The 14,064-nt window shown below is 42.2% G+C and overlaps 1 protein-coding gene across 1 annotated transcript; it reads right to left on the bottom strand.

Moving 5' to 3' along the window:
• Positions 1–7,240: 7,240 nt before the first annotated feature.
• Positions 7,241–8,526, bottom strand: LOC310863073 (chemerin-like receptor 1; the record flags this gene model as incomplete). Its single annotated transcript, XM_083771195.1, has 1 exon — positions 7,241–8,526. One exon carries the CDS (start codon positions 8,524–8,526, stop codon positions 7,483–7,485), a length of 1,044 nt encoding a protein of 347 aa, XP_083627321.1. The 3' UTR covers positions 7,241–7,482.
• Positions 8,527–14,064: the final 5,538 nt, after the last annotated feature.

Genomic DNA, 14,064 nt, shown 5'->3' with positions numbered 1-14,064 from the left:
ACATGTCAACCTCTCAAGTCACCGTTATGCTATCGTTCTGAAACGATCTGTGGAAGGTATCCTACACTGATCCAAGTTGATTTTGTTTACTGAGACAATGATCACATATGTGCACATAATCATCATCCTCATGACGTTATCATAGCGAGTTATAAAGGTTTAAAGTCACAGAGATTGACAGGCAGATATAAACATAAATAAATTATTATCATATACATACTACACACTGAATGAAAGCCCTAAATGTCTAATTTTAGGAGGAAAACAAATAAAATACACATATCCCATATACAGTTTGTCAGTACTAGGCTATTGAATCCAGTTCAGGCATAAAATTCTCTTTTTCAGAGAGAACTTTAGAGAAAGCATGGACCTATAGAACTATTATTCACAAAATAAGGCATATAGCGACATGTACATACTATATACCGTATGAAACAGAAGACTCTCTGCTTTCATAAGAAAAAAACTAATACTGTAATAATAATAAAAATCACACCCATGTGAAGTGAGCAGTGCAATGTTGTGAAGTGAGCAGTGCAACATTGCACTGCTCACTTCAAAGGGGTGTGATTTTTATTATTATTACAGTAGAAGTATTTTTCTTATGAAAGCAGAGAGTCTTATGTTTCATACGGTATATAGTATGTACATGTCGCTATAGGCCTTATTTTGTGAATATTTAGTTGTCGGGTCCATGTCTTGTCTAAAATACGAGAGGATTTCAGAAAATGCATGGACCTGAACTGCTCAATATTCACAAAATAAGGCCTATAGCGACATATACATACTATATACCGTATGAAACATAAGACTCTCTGCTTTCATAAGAAAAATACTTCTACTGTAATAATAATAAAAATCACACCCATGTGAAGTGAGCAGTGCAATGTTGCACTGCTCACTTCACATGGGTGTGATTTTTATTATTATGGACACCTGGACCCCTTTGGTGGGGACGTAACTACAAATAACACCTGGACCTGTTTGGTGGGGACGTAACTACAAATAACAACTGGACCTCTTTGGTGGGGACGTAACTACAAATAACACCTGGACCTCTTTGGTGGGGACGTAACAACTACAAATAACACCTGGACCTCTTTGGTGGGGACGTAACAACTACAAATAACACCTGGACCCCTTTGGTGGGGACGTAACAACTACAAATAACACCTGGACCCCTTTGGTGGGGACGTAACAACTACAAATAACAACTGGACCTCTTTGGTGGGGACGTAACAACTACAAATAACACCTGGACCCCTTTGGTGGGGACGTAACAACTACAAATAACACCTGGACCCCTTTGGTGGGGACGTAACAACTACAAATAGCAACTGGACCTCTTTGGTGGGGACGTAACAACTACAAATAACACCTGGTCCTCTTTGGTGGGGACGTAACAACTACAAATAACACCTGGACCTTTTTGGTGGGGACGTAACAACTACAAACAACAACTGGACCTCTTTGGTGGGGACGTAACAACTACAAATAACACCTGGACCTCTTTGGTGGGGACGTAACAACTACAAACAACAACTGGACCTCTTTGGTGGGGACGTAACAACCACAAATAACACCTGGACCTCTTTGGTGGGGACGTAACAACTACAAATAACACCTGGACCTCTTTGGTGGGGACGTAACAACTACAAATAACACCTGGACCTCTTTGGTGGGGACGTAACAACTACAAATAACACCTGGACCTCTTTGGTGAAGACGTAACAACTACAAATAACACCTGGACCTCTTTGGTGAAGACGTAACAACTACAAATAACACCTGGACCTCTTTGGTGGGGACGTAACAACTACAAATAACACCTGGACCTCTTTGGTGGGGACGTAACAACTACAAATAAAAGCAAGAAAGCTTTCTTGTCCGACATTCTCCTTATAAAGCCAAAAAGGTGCAGCTTAAAAGAAAAATAATAAATGAGCATGTAGGAAAACACATTATTCTCACTCTCAGGAAATGTAGTTAACTTTTAACATAAACATAAAACTGTAATATAGCCTACTTTACCCAGTTCGTTTCCCATCTCTAACCACAAGGTGGTGCTAAAGTACTATTCTCATGCTCTGGCCACAACTACAAAAGTAGGTATCCACTCACTAAAATGTGGGCGTGTACCCATCGATGGGCACAGAGTGGACACAACACACACACACACACACACTACAGTACTGTCCCCTTTCGTGGTGTGTACGTGCGTGCGGCCGGGTGGGTGTGCTTACGTGCGTGCGTGTGTGGGGGGGAAAAAGGAGGACTGCCGTGCACGAAGAGCGGGGGGAGGCGAGGAGGGCCGTTGTTATGGTAACAGATTAAGGGCAAAGATATATATTGTTGGTGGTGGTGGTCCTCTACTGTCTACTGGCGCTGCTGCAGTGGGTTTAAGACTGAGCTAAACCCGGCCGGGACGGATGATTCTATTCGGGGTTTTAGATTATTATAGAAGACCCATTTCAGAGGAAGCGATCAGGGGAGGGCCATATAAGGCTATAATTAGTTTATATATTCGTATCCTGTTAAAAAAACCAAGGAGCACTAGAGCCAGTGGGCTTTTCTGTTCATTGGGACTCACTACTTTCATGGCTCTGTTGAGGAACTTGACATTTAAATTCATGAGCAGGCTGGATCGCTCACTGAATGGACTCATTGGTCAGTTGACAGACCCAGGCCGTAGTTCTGTAAGGTACACTTCTACCAACAGAGGACACTGGTATTGATTGATTGATTGATTTAAATATTTATTAACAGTTTGTAGAATTTACAGTACATTTTAAGCACAAACTCAATACAAAGACTGTCAACTGTGAGTGGACGACCCAATTAAGCATTACACTTGTTTACAACAGGGTCCACATTGTTCAATTCATCAAAACATTTAAAGACATACAAACATTTAGAGACATACAAATAGACATTTCTATGTAGCTAAATTCATCATATGGGAAGCAAAAAAGGGAAAAGATACAATATACAGTGAGGGAAAGTGGGGTGGGGGGGGTGGGGGGGATTCAGATTTTACAGAGGCCAGTTTCGAATTGCAGCCATCCGTAGGTGCCCTTTGAGAGCGGTTTTGAAGGAGTCAAGGGATTCACATGTCTTAATGACTGTTGGTAGGGCGTTCCACATTTTGGTGGCATAGGAGCGAAAAGAATTTAGTCCCTTGTTTGTGCCGAATCTGGGTTGTACATGGTTTGTTGCACTCCCTCTGGTGTTGTGGGTGTGGACTTCGTTTACATTAAGGAAGTATTTAGACAGGTACATGGGTATCTTGGTGGTGTATCGAATCTTGTGGACCAGACCCATTGCAAGATGCTGTACTCTGTCGACGACCCTAAGCCATCCCAGCCTGTCAAAGTGGGCAGGGGTGAGGTGGGTTCGGGGGGTGAGGCCAAGTAGGAGCCTGACCAGTTTGTTTTGGGAGGTCTGGAGCCTTGTTTTAAGGGCCTTTGAGGTGCTGTGGTACCAAGAGGTGGATGCATAGTCAAAGAAACCTTGTACGAGGGCTCCTGTTAAGGTCTTCAAGGTGTTTTTGCTGACCAGTGAGGAGATCCTGTAAAGGAATCTTGTTCTTTGATTGACTTTTTTGATTACGTTGGTGGCCATCTTATCACCGGAAAGATTGGCCTCCAGGATGGAACCTAGGTAGGTAATTTGATCTTTTCGTGTGATAATATATAATATAATGCCTCGCCTAGATTAGCAACCTGTTGGGCTGGGAAAATGTACTGTATTTTTATTTTATTTTACTTGTATTCTCGTATTTGTGATGTACTGTCTTACCCTGTGGGCCACGAGCCTGTAATAAAGTTTATATATATTGTTTCATGAAGCACTTTATATTATAATAAAATTATGCCAATATCAAAATGTGTTCAAAGTATTTCGTATGATCTAAATTAAACATTCTATTGGTTATAAATAGTATTAGTGCCTGGTTGTATTAATTTATTTGTGTGTGTGTGTGTGTGTGTGTGTGTGTGTGTGTGTGTGTGTGTGTGTGTGTGTGTGTGTGTGTGTGTGTGTGTGTGTGTGTGTGTGTGTGTGTGTGTGTGTGTGTGTGTGTGTGTGTGTGTGCGTGTGTGTGTGGTGGCGTGTGTGTACGTGTGTGCGGCGTGCATTGCGGAAAATTGCGGGTGGAGTTATTTTAGAAAGCGTACTTAAAAATAGCCACGCGCGCATCCTCCTCAACCTCAAGTGTGTAGGCTGACTATTATTTAGCAGATCTTTATGTTTACATGTACAGTTCTTCTGACTGCAGGACGAGTCAAAGACGTCTGTCTGTCTGTCTGTCTGTCTGCCTGCCTGCCTGCCTGTCTGCCTGCCTGCCTGCCTGCCTGCCTGCGCACCAATGTCACTGCAGTCGCAGAGAGGAACCGAACGGGCGACTATATAGTTTAGCGATGAGACGATGTTCCCTCAGCAGCAGACACCCTGTTACCTGTATTTTTCAGAATGGACAAAATTATTATATTGTTTTAATACAGAATGAGATCATATCGACATCGGTAATATCGGTGTGGGATCTCTGGTTAGACTGGCATAGTGTCGACCCCTTACCCCTGTGTTGGATCGCTGGTTAGACTGGCATAGTGTCGACCCCTTACCCCTGTGTGGGATCGCTGGTTAGACTGGCATAGTGTCAACCCCTTACCCTTGTGTGGGATCACTGGTTAGACTGGCATAGTGTCAACCCCTTACCCCTGTGTGGGATCACTGGTTAGACTGGCATAGTGTCGACCCCTTACCCCTGTGTGGGATCACTGGTTAGACTGGCATAGTGTCGACCCCTTACCCTTGTGTGGGATCACTGGTTAGACTGGCATAGTGTCAACCCCTTACCCCTGTGTGGGATCACTGGTTAGACTGGCATAGTGTCAACCCCTTACCCCTGTGTGCTGTGTGGGATCACTGGTTAGACTGGCATAGTGTCAACCCCTTACCCCTGTGTTGGATCGGTAGTTAGACTGGCATAGTGTCGACCCCTTACCCCTGTGTGGGATCGCTGGTTAGACTGGCATAGTGTCAACCCCTTACCCTTGTGTGGGATCACTGGTTAGACTGGCATAGTGTCGACCCCTTACCCCTGTGTGGGATCACTGGTTAGACTGGCATAGTGTCAACCCCTTACCCCTGTGTGGGATCGCTGGTTAGACTGGCATAGTGTCGACCCCTTACCCCTGTGTGGGATCACTGGTTAGACTGGCATAGTGTCGACCCCTTACCCCTGTGTGGGATCGCTGGTTAGACTGGCATAGTGTCAACCCCTTACCCCTGTGTGGGATCACTGGTTAGACTGGCATAGTGTCAACCCCTTACCCCTGTGTGGCAACGACGTAGAGTCTGTGGGGGCCACGGGGCCGCAGCCCCCATGAAGACTCCCAGGGCCCCTTTAGGCCCCCATGTAGATTTTCGTGCACATTTTACATTTACATTTACATTACATATTTTCTGGGAATTCCAAACATTTTGGACCTCTCCGCCGGCAAATATTCGGGAAAACAGCGCCTCCCCTGTTGTTCCTCAATTAAATAAAAAGTAGGCTACTCAAATGCTAATCGGGTTTCTTTTGTTTTCACCTAGCCAGATGTCCACAACATCAAAGCGTGTCATAATTTCATGGTAGTTGTTCTGGAGTCGTGACATAATAACACTGATCAAGAATTCACCAAAGAGACCTAACCCTACACAGACTAGTGAGACTACACACCGACTCGAGAAAAGACCCATATCGTCCAAAATAGGCTGATCAGTCGTTGTCTGTGTATAGGCTAATTCATTGGTAAAAGTATGCTAAAATAACTCATTTTTAGATGTATTAAATAAATCCGCGGCGGAACGCAATTCTGTAGGCTACCCAAAGGTAAAACGCACCCGCCGCCTATGGTCACTTTACAGACATTTAACCAGAAAGTTGGAATATGAAAGCACGGTTTAAACGGTCATTTGAAAATAGAAAGTGTAAAGAAGACAGAACATTAAAGAGCTCCTGTTGAGTCAAACCTGCTTCCTTACAGAGTTTGTATAAGAAAGAAGGAAGTAACATATGAGCAAAGGCTCCATCATTCTCATATAAGGATATTGCTAATGCAGCACAATTCTTGTTCGCCAATGCTTTAAAGTTCCTTCACTTCATGAGGATCAATCATTACTATTTAAGACACACCTTGTCATCTAATGATGCAGATCACGTTATAGGTCTACAGCTGTGCCACAGCTGTGCTGGTCAAGGCAAGGTGCAAATGCCTGCCCTTAAGACGAGATGTAATCTACCGTTTCTATAACTGCTTATGAGAGGTCTATATAGTATAGTATGCTTGAGTTATTTTAAATGTTCACATCTCAGAATTCCCATCTTATGTTTGATGACTTTGCTTATATTGAATAATGGGCATGACTATATGTTATTTTGTTGCTTTGTCTAATAACAAGCTACTGTATACAGAGCATTACCACTAGTGTATGATGTAAATTATGTATAGCCTCTATATTTGTATGTTTCACAATGTAGAAACAACAGCAGCAGCAACAATAATGCCCTCACAGACCACCACTTTTGGAATGTAACGTTTAAATGTATTGTATTTTCTATGCACTAAATATAATTGAATATGGTCCAATGAATAAGAGAAGAGATGCAGTATCATGTGATTTCAATGGTATGCATGGAAGACAAACCTTTTTATTCAAAAATAATAAAATGTCATTGTTTCTATTCTGTAAAATGAACTTGATCATAATGTAAAATGTAAAAAAATAAGTACATGCCTCAATTTCCCTGTCCAGACACCACAACACTCTGTCTCTGGGTCATGTATGGCATCACATCTTACAATAGAAGCGTAATTACATCGCCAGCACCATTCAAATATACACATTGTTGTGCAGCGTGAAATGCATTGTACAGTATGTGTGCCAAGTGCCGACGTTGTACACTGTTAGCACTGTACAATTGAAGAAAATAGTCTCATTAGACCATGGTATAATTGTTGCATTCATGCTATTGTGGTAAGAAATTGGTGAGAAATGTAAAATAATATGAAATGAATTCTCTCTTCACTTGTCAATACAGACAACTATGGCTTGGACAGCGCATTAAAATTATTTCAAGTTAAAACAAAAAATCACACCCGTGTGAAGTGAGTGGTGCAACTCTGTGTGGGGGTTCCCGGGGGGGGGGCACACCCGAAAGCATCATATATACAGTTAATACGTGTGTGTGTGTGTGTGTGTGTGTGTGTGTGTGTGTGTGTGTGTGTGTGTGTGTGTGTGTGTGTTTGTGTGTGCGTTAGGTTGCGCACAGGTGGTGAAAAACAACCATGCTGTTTTCGTGCTCATACCCAGACACCCACTCAGCCAGCTACCCACACACATAGCTCCGTAGCAAAGATTCAGCTACAGTAAAGCGTTCAACAACTCATTATGTATAAAGGCAGACTGGCAGAGAGAATGAAAATGAATAACCTATTGAATACTTAAAGCTTGAGATGTAGATGTTATTTTACTTCCAGAAGGCCTGTCCTCACTGAAAGCATTTTCAAATATGGAAAGGAAGGAGTTCCGCAATTTCTGCTTAATGTTGTTGCCCATGAATGCATAGAGAAACGGGTTCATGCAACTGTTTGCACTTGCAAGAGTCACTGATATCGTACTTCCAGTTGTAATAAATGTGTTGTGACTGTGGTTCAACTCTAGTAAAATGAAGATGTGGTAGGGAAGCCAAGAGATGACAAATGTGACTATCAGGGCAGTCATGACTTTGAAGGGCTTAGTGGACCTGGCCATCTTGTTGTTCCTTAGCCTTACAATGATAATTGTATAACACACAGTTATGATTACAAGTGGAAGTACAAAGCCTAGAACAAAGCGAATGACAGGAATAAGTATTTTGCTGCTGGGTAGAATATCAAAGTTGTTGTAACATTGAATAACCTCCTTATTGTCAGATGTAACATTAGAGACAGATGTAACATCACGAAACACTACGGCAGGAATGCTCATCAGCATAGAAAAGACCCAGGCAACAACAACTGCAACTCCTGCCTTTTTCAACGTACGTTTGTTTTGGGCCCAAACTGCGTATATAACATTCACACAACGGTCAACACTGATAAGTACCATTAGGTAAATGCTGCTGAACATGTTGAGTAACAAAACAAAGGAGGTGAACTTGCACATGAAAGGTCCAAATTTCCAAGATCCTGTTGCTGTCAGAGTGATGTTGAAAGGAAGAGTTGCACAGAAGATAAAGTCAGAGATGGCCAGGCTGAGGTACCACATTATGGTGACGGTCTTCTTCATCTTGAAGCCAATAACCCACATGACCACGCCGTTCCCCAAAATCCCTAGCAGGAAAATGATCACATTTATCACTACCAGGATGACACACCATGGTTGGTCAATGCACAATGGTGAAGGTTTGTCTACAATGTATGGTTCTTCAGTCGGTCCAGACTTGTAGTCATAATCTCCATCACTGTAGGCTGATGGCGTTGGCACAGATGTCATGGTAGGTAATGGTGAAGGCACAGATGTCTCCTACGGAAAAGAGAATGTGTTCAAGTTAAGTAACATGTTGTCATACCACAATGGTGCATGCATGTGTAGGCTTAGGCTATCAGTTACACATTTTGAGCTGCATAAATAAAAAGGCTCTTTATGCTATGGTTTCCCTCATTGTAGTCCTATTTATAGTAATATGTCAACTACATTACAGACTCTTTATTAGATAAAGCAATAAAAACAGCATAGATACCGAACATGTTTTATTGTAAATATGCATTTAGCAATGCAAATGCATTAAAGCAATAGTAATCACAAGGTACAGTACAGTGAATATATTTTATAGTACTGCAATAATACAGTGTGTGTGTGTGTGTGTGTGTGTGTGTGTATATATATATATATATATATATATATATATATATGATTTATATCTCGATGGAATATAAATCAGACAGATCCATCATAATCACGATTATAGAGAAAGATGTGTATATTTGGACAAAATCTGAATCATAGCTAATTGTTTTGAAAAAATCTGTCTCCTTTTCTTTAGCCTCTATAGGAAGTATGTCTGCAAAGTTTCACACAGTGAGTTGTAAAAAAATGCAAATCGGCATTATAGAGCCACCATGAGGCTATTTTAACACTCCGAACGCGATACGCGTATAAATACTTAAAGGGAGACTTCACCCTTTTTGCTAAAAAATATATGTTAATGACATTTAGGAGCTTTAGAACACTTTCCTGGGGGTCTTTATGTGTGTAATATGTGGTTTTAGATATTTTAGATTGTATCAGTGAGCCCAGTGTCTCTGATGTCATGGACACTGGGATCACTTACTTCCTGGACTACATGTGTACTCAGTAAGACAGACCTCCCCTATCCACAAGGAGGAGCAGTGCACCAAAGTATTTTGGGAATTGTAGTCCAGGAAGGAAGTGAGAGTCTTTGCATCGTTTCATCTGCCCGCCTGGCGTCTGCCAGATCTGTCATCATCATCATCATCATAAAACAATAAACAAAGCAGTAGTAACGTAGCCCCAATATGTTCCCTCAGTCCCTATGCTCATTCTGTAGCTCATACAAAAGCCAATTACCGACGAAGGGTAGATGGGATCAATGTGTAAAAATGTCCTCGTAAAAGTAGACATTCAGGGCTTTCATTCGGTGTATAGTATGTATAGGATATTTTTGGTGTTCATTTTTATAACTGCCTGTCAACGTCTGACATAAAACGGTCCCTAACTCGGCTTTCTGTTCAAGAAGAGCATGTTACATAAAGGTAAATATCTCCAGAATATAAGATGGTCAAATCAAAAAGATATTTTTTTGAGTGGACAAATTAAGCTTTCTTTTGAGGTATGCGGTGTGCTTCTCGCTATAAGAGAACATTTTCTGTCGGCCTTGGAAAAGGTTGGTCCACCAATGCTATCAGCAGTAGCATCAGAGCTTCCAAGGCTGCGGAAAACGTTAGCAAGCCAAGTGTGAAAATATGTAGGGTGGCATTTTATCCTTGGCCTAGTGGGAATGTGTGTATACCATATACAAAAGGAGCGACTGCACATCCGAGAAAAAAAACGTAGAAGGTACAAGTCTAGTCAGCAGGCATATAAACTGTAAGAAAAGGACACGAAGAAGAGATGGGCAACGTACTACTGTATTAAGTGATTTTTTGCAATTGTGGGAAAACTGGTAACATTGCTGAGAAAAAAAATGACCTTTGAAACACAGGTAAACAAAAATAAAAATAAAGCTTAATAGGTGAAGGCCCGAAAGTATACAAACAAATAATAATGTGCAAGTAAGTTGACTCACCTCACACAAGACTGCCTGCTGAGAACAGATCTGGGTATGCAGTAGTAAAGAAGAAGTATCTTATATACTTCTCAAAACAGGAAGTGGGGTGGTATTGTGGTAAAGGCGTGGGCCATCAAAGCAGCCAGTTTATTTGTATAGGACATTTCAACAACAAGGCAATACAAAGTCCGTTACATGAGTCAATAAGCATGATTACATCATTCAAGACACAGAGCAAAACTAGACAATGGGCTCCTTGGAACGCAGATCTCCACCAGTTTGGGTTGCCTACCTACAGTATAGGCCTGTATACGTGTCAGTCGTGGGCTTAAGCCACCAGGAGTCCAGGACACAAGTATAAGCTGTGGGGGGAAATAGCGTTTGTACGGGTGCTTTTATCTAGTTAATTTTAAATATGTGTCTGACCCATAGAGTTATAAACATGGAACATCCAGACCCCCAGGAACGCGAGTTACCCACAGAGTTACCGTCCCCAGGGGGTCCCTCTACTGTACTGTAATGTCACTGTACTGTACTGTTACACAGTGTGTGTGTGTGTGTGTTTGTGTGTGTTAGACTGCGTAACAGTGACTCAAAAATAATATGTACATTGAAACATTACAAGCTATAGGATGGCAGGCCAACAAATGAACCTGACATCTGTCTAAAATAACATGCCATCTAAATTACATTTTAACCTTTGCATAAGACTGCATGGTCTAAGTAGAGTCTGAATAAGTGAGATTACAGCGACAAATTAGGGAGTGAGTCAGCAGTTCTACTTAGTTATTAGTAGTGTTTGCATGTTTGTTTTCTATAGGAAGTTATTTTTTTTCTCTAAAGTGGTTAGTATTAGTGTTGGTGGAAAACTTGTAAGCCACCGGATGTGGCCAGGGGCATGCATGTTCTTTCTCTTTCCAGTTCCTCTTAATTTCAGCTGAAAATGGTTTCCAAGAAACGACTTTTCGAGTTATCTTCTGATCTGAGAATTGGTGTTTTTTTAATACACTTACAACCCCTCCTCACATACAGCCAGTTTACAGCCCCACATTATTGATTGATTGATTGAAATATTTATTAACAGTTTGCAGAATTACACTACATTTCAATACAAAGACTGTTAACTGTGAGTGGACGACCCAATTAAGCATTACACTTGTTTACAACAGGGTCCACATTGTTCACTACAAGAGACACTACAATGTATATAAGAATTACAGCAGAAGGGCAAATGTGAAATAAACAACCATATAACAGCGATATCTATACAAAGACAAAATACATAATTAAATACATTCAATGCAATCAATATAGAAAAGATTGTAGTAGATTAAATAAATGTGCTGGCAATAGACCTGCATGGCCCTCTATGGAGTCAGGTATAGGTCACCTGCAGGTGAAAAGGGGGAAGGCGTCTTATATCACAGGGACAGGTCTTATTTAACCCGTGTTCCCCTACCCCCTTCTGATTGGTTGCATGACTCTCTGGCACCATATTTAAGTGTGAACCATTATGTGCCCGGTATTCCCTGATGAAGGCTTAACCGCCCAAACGTTGGATATTCCTGTCTTACCTGCTGTCCTAATAAATATTGGTACTCTGGCTATTGGTGTGCGCGGCGGCCACCTTCTTGTTTATTCAAGATCTCCTCTACATGCTTCTCAACCAGGGGGGCAGTCAGACAGATATTTTGTGAAGCCACTAAGGAAATGAAAGTTCATATAATGGCCTGATGTGGCGCTGTCATTGGGCCCAAAATAACCCATAACCCCATATATGTATTTGGGCCCAACTTCACCTAGACTGTATTACCTTAATAAACATGGTCATGAATACTTTCTGCTTCCAGTCACTAGTTTAAAGTCTCATTTCTAATGTCATAATATTCTTTTTGGAAAATTATGGTCCCATTTATGGAATAAATGACCATAAAGTCGCGTATGTTCTGAGGGGCGTGGCTACCGTTACAGTCTATGAACGGGATTCCCCTCCCACTCGAGTCAAAATAAAAACCAACGGAGAAGAAGGGGGGGAAGTCCCGCCTCGTTGTCTGGGCCAGCCAATGGCCAGCTGGGCCCAAACGGATCTAGAAAGATGGCGACTAACGCCAGGGCTCCACTGGGCACGTCGCGTCTCCGTCGCGTCCTGACAACGTCAACGTCACGCTAGAGGTGCTCCACCGCGGGCATTTGAAAACTGCGCGTCAGCAACATTCTTTTATGTTGCTGTCAACGCGGTGCATGCGTCAAAAAACGAACCGGGGCAATTTTTGAGTCACCGAACGCAGCACAACGCAACACAACGCGGGCGCCGGGCAGTGGAGCCACCCTCCATTGATTAAAGGGAACATTCCCGACGCTGACGGAGACGCGACGCAGACGCGATGCAGACTCGCCCAGTGGAGCCCTGGCGTTACAGTGCAGGAATAACAGGCTTCATTTTACGTCCATGTTAGACCCGGAGAACGCTTTGTCCATATTTTTTACAGTCCATGTTCTCAACAAGAGACAGAATTTTTGATTAAGATAAGGTTTACACAGCTGGATGTCCAAATACTAGGTAATCTAGTGCCATCATATAATTATGTGTGAAAGCCGTCTACGCCAGGCTAGAGTGGCCAGGGCGGGGGATTATGTTTTCTGAGGGGCCTTCATAGAGCGCACATCCAAATCCACTTCTGCCCGTACTGTAAGAGGCCCCACAAGCAAGAACAGTTGCACCATCTGTCGTACAAACTCTTCCTCCTCATGCCCCGATGCTGCTACACCCCGTGACTCACACAGCCCTAGATTATAGCAACCCGGCCTTGCGGAGATGCAGACTAAAGCGCACTGTTCTAGTTATTGTTCCATTATGAGTGGAATGTGAGATCAGATTCTATAAACGTCTTCTACATCCTGACAGTTTTCTGAAAATGCTGTTTCTATGTCAGTCGTTCTTCGATTTTCCAAAAATAGCAGACCTACAAGCTCGTATCGCGCCACTCGGTGGCGCGCTATGAGCTTGTAGATCTGCTATTTTTCAATAGCTAAAGCATAACATGATGCTGACACCAAAAGGGGTTCCCGCCCCAAAATGGGTTAAACACAGAGAACCAAGAATGAAAAGAAAATGATGTAAACGTTCTAATTCCTCCCCATGCTGTATCTCACAGAACCGTCTACCCCTGAGCTACTGCAAGTGTTTTATCCAGAGAATAACGCAATTACAGCAAAGTGTCATATCAAGGATGAGGATTGGAATGGACCGAAGGGAAACTTTACTGTGCGCCTTTATAGGCGTTCTTCATCATCCTTATATCTGCTGCCATGCTCTTTTATTGCTACAAGTTCTACACTCGGAGGCGTTGGAATTCCCAGTAAGTATTCACATCTTTTCTTTAACAAGTCAGACCCCCAAGTTACTTGAGCTTTACCCTGATGGAATTGACTGGAATGATAGAATCCAGAACCACAGTGTCAATATTTCTCACGAAGAAGTTTATGGAAAGTTAATTGCATTCTGTAATTCGCCTGTCAAAGGTCAAACACTACATGACCGTATTCAGTATAGGCTTTTATGAACCACTCTATTATATCCCTTACTCCAGTGGTTCCCAAACTGGGGGTCAGGATCCCAAATTATTTTGGGGGTCCTCAGATGATTGTTTATCACATAATCAACAGTAAACAAACCAACATACAGTGTATGGATATCTGCACATTTCTAAAGTAAACTTACAATCTAATGACTAGTAATGTTA

This window comes from Protomyctophum parallelum (assembly GCF_964188405.1).
Source record: "Protomyctophum parallelum genome assembly, chromosome: 8".
In the NCBI taxonomy this organism is placed as follows: domain Eukaryota; kingdom Metazoa; phylum Chordata; class Actinopteri; order Myctophiformes; family Myctophidae; genus Protomyctophum; species Protomyctophum parallelum.
The sequence above is the reverse complement of the archived record's forward strand: the minus strand, read 5'-3'. Positions and strand labels throughout refer to the sequence as shown.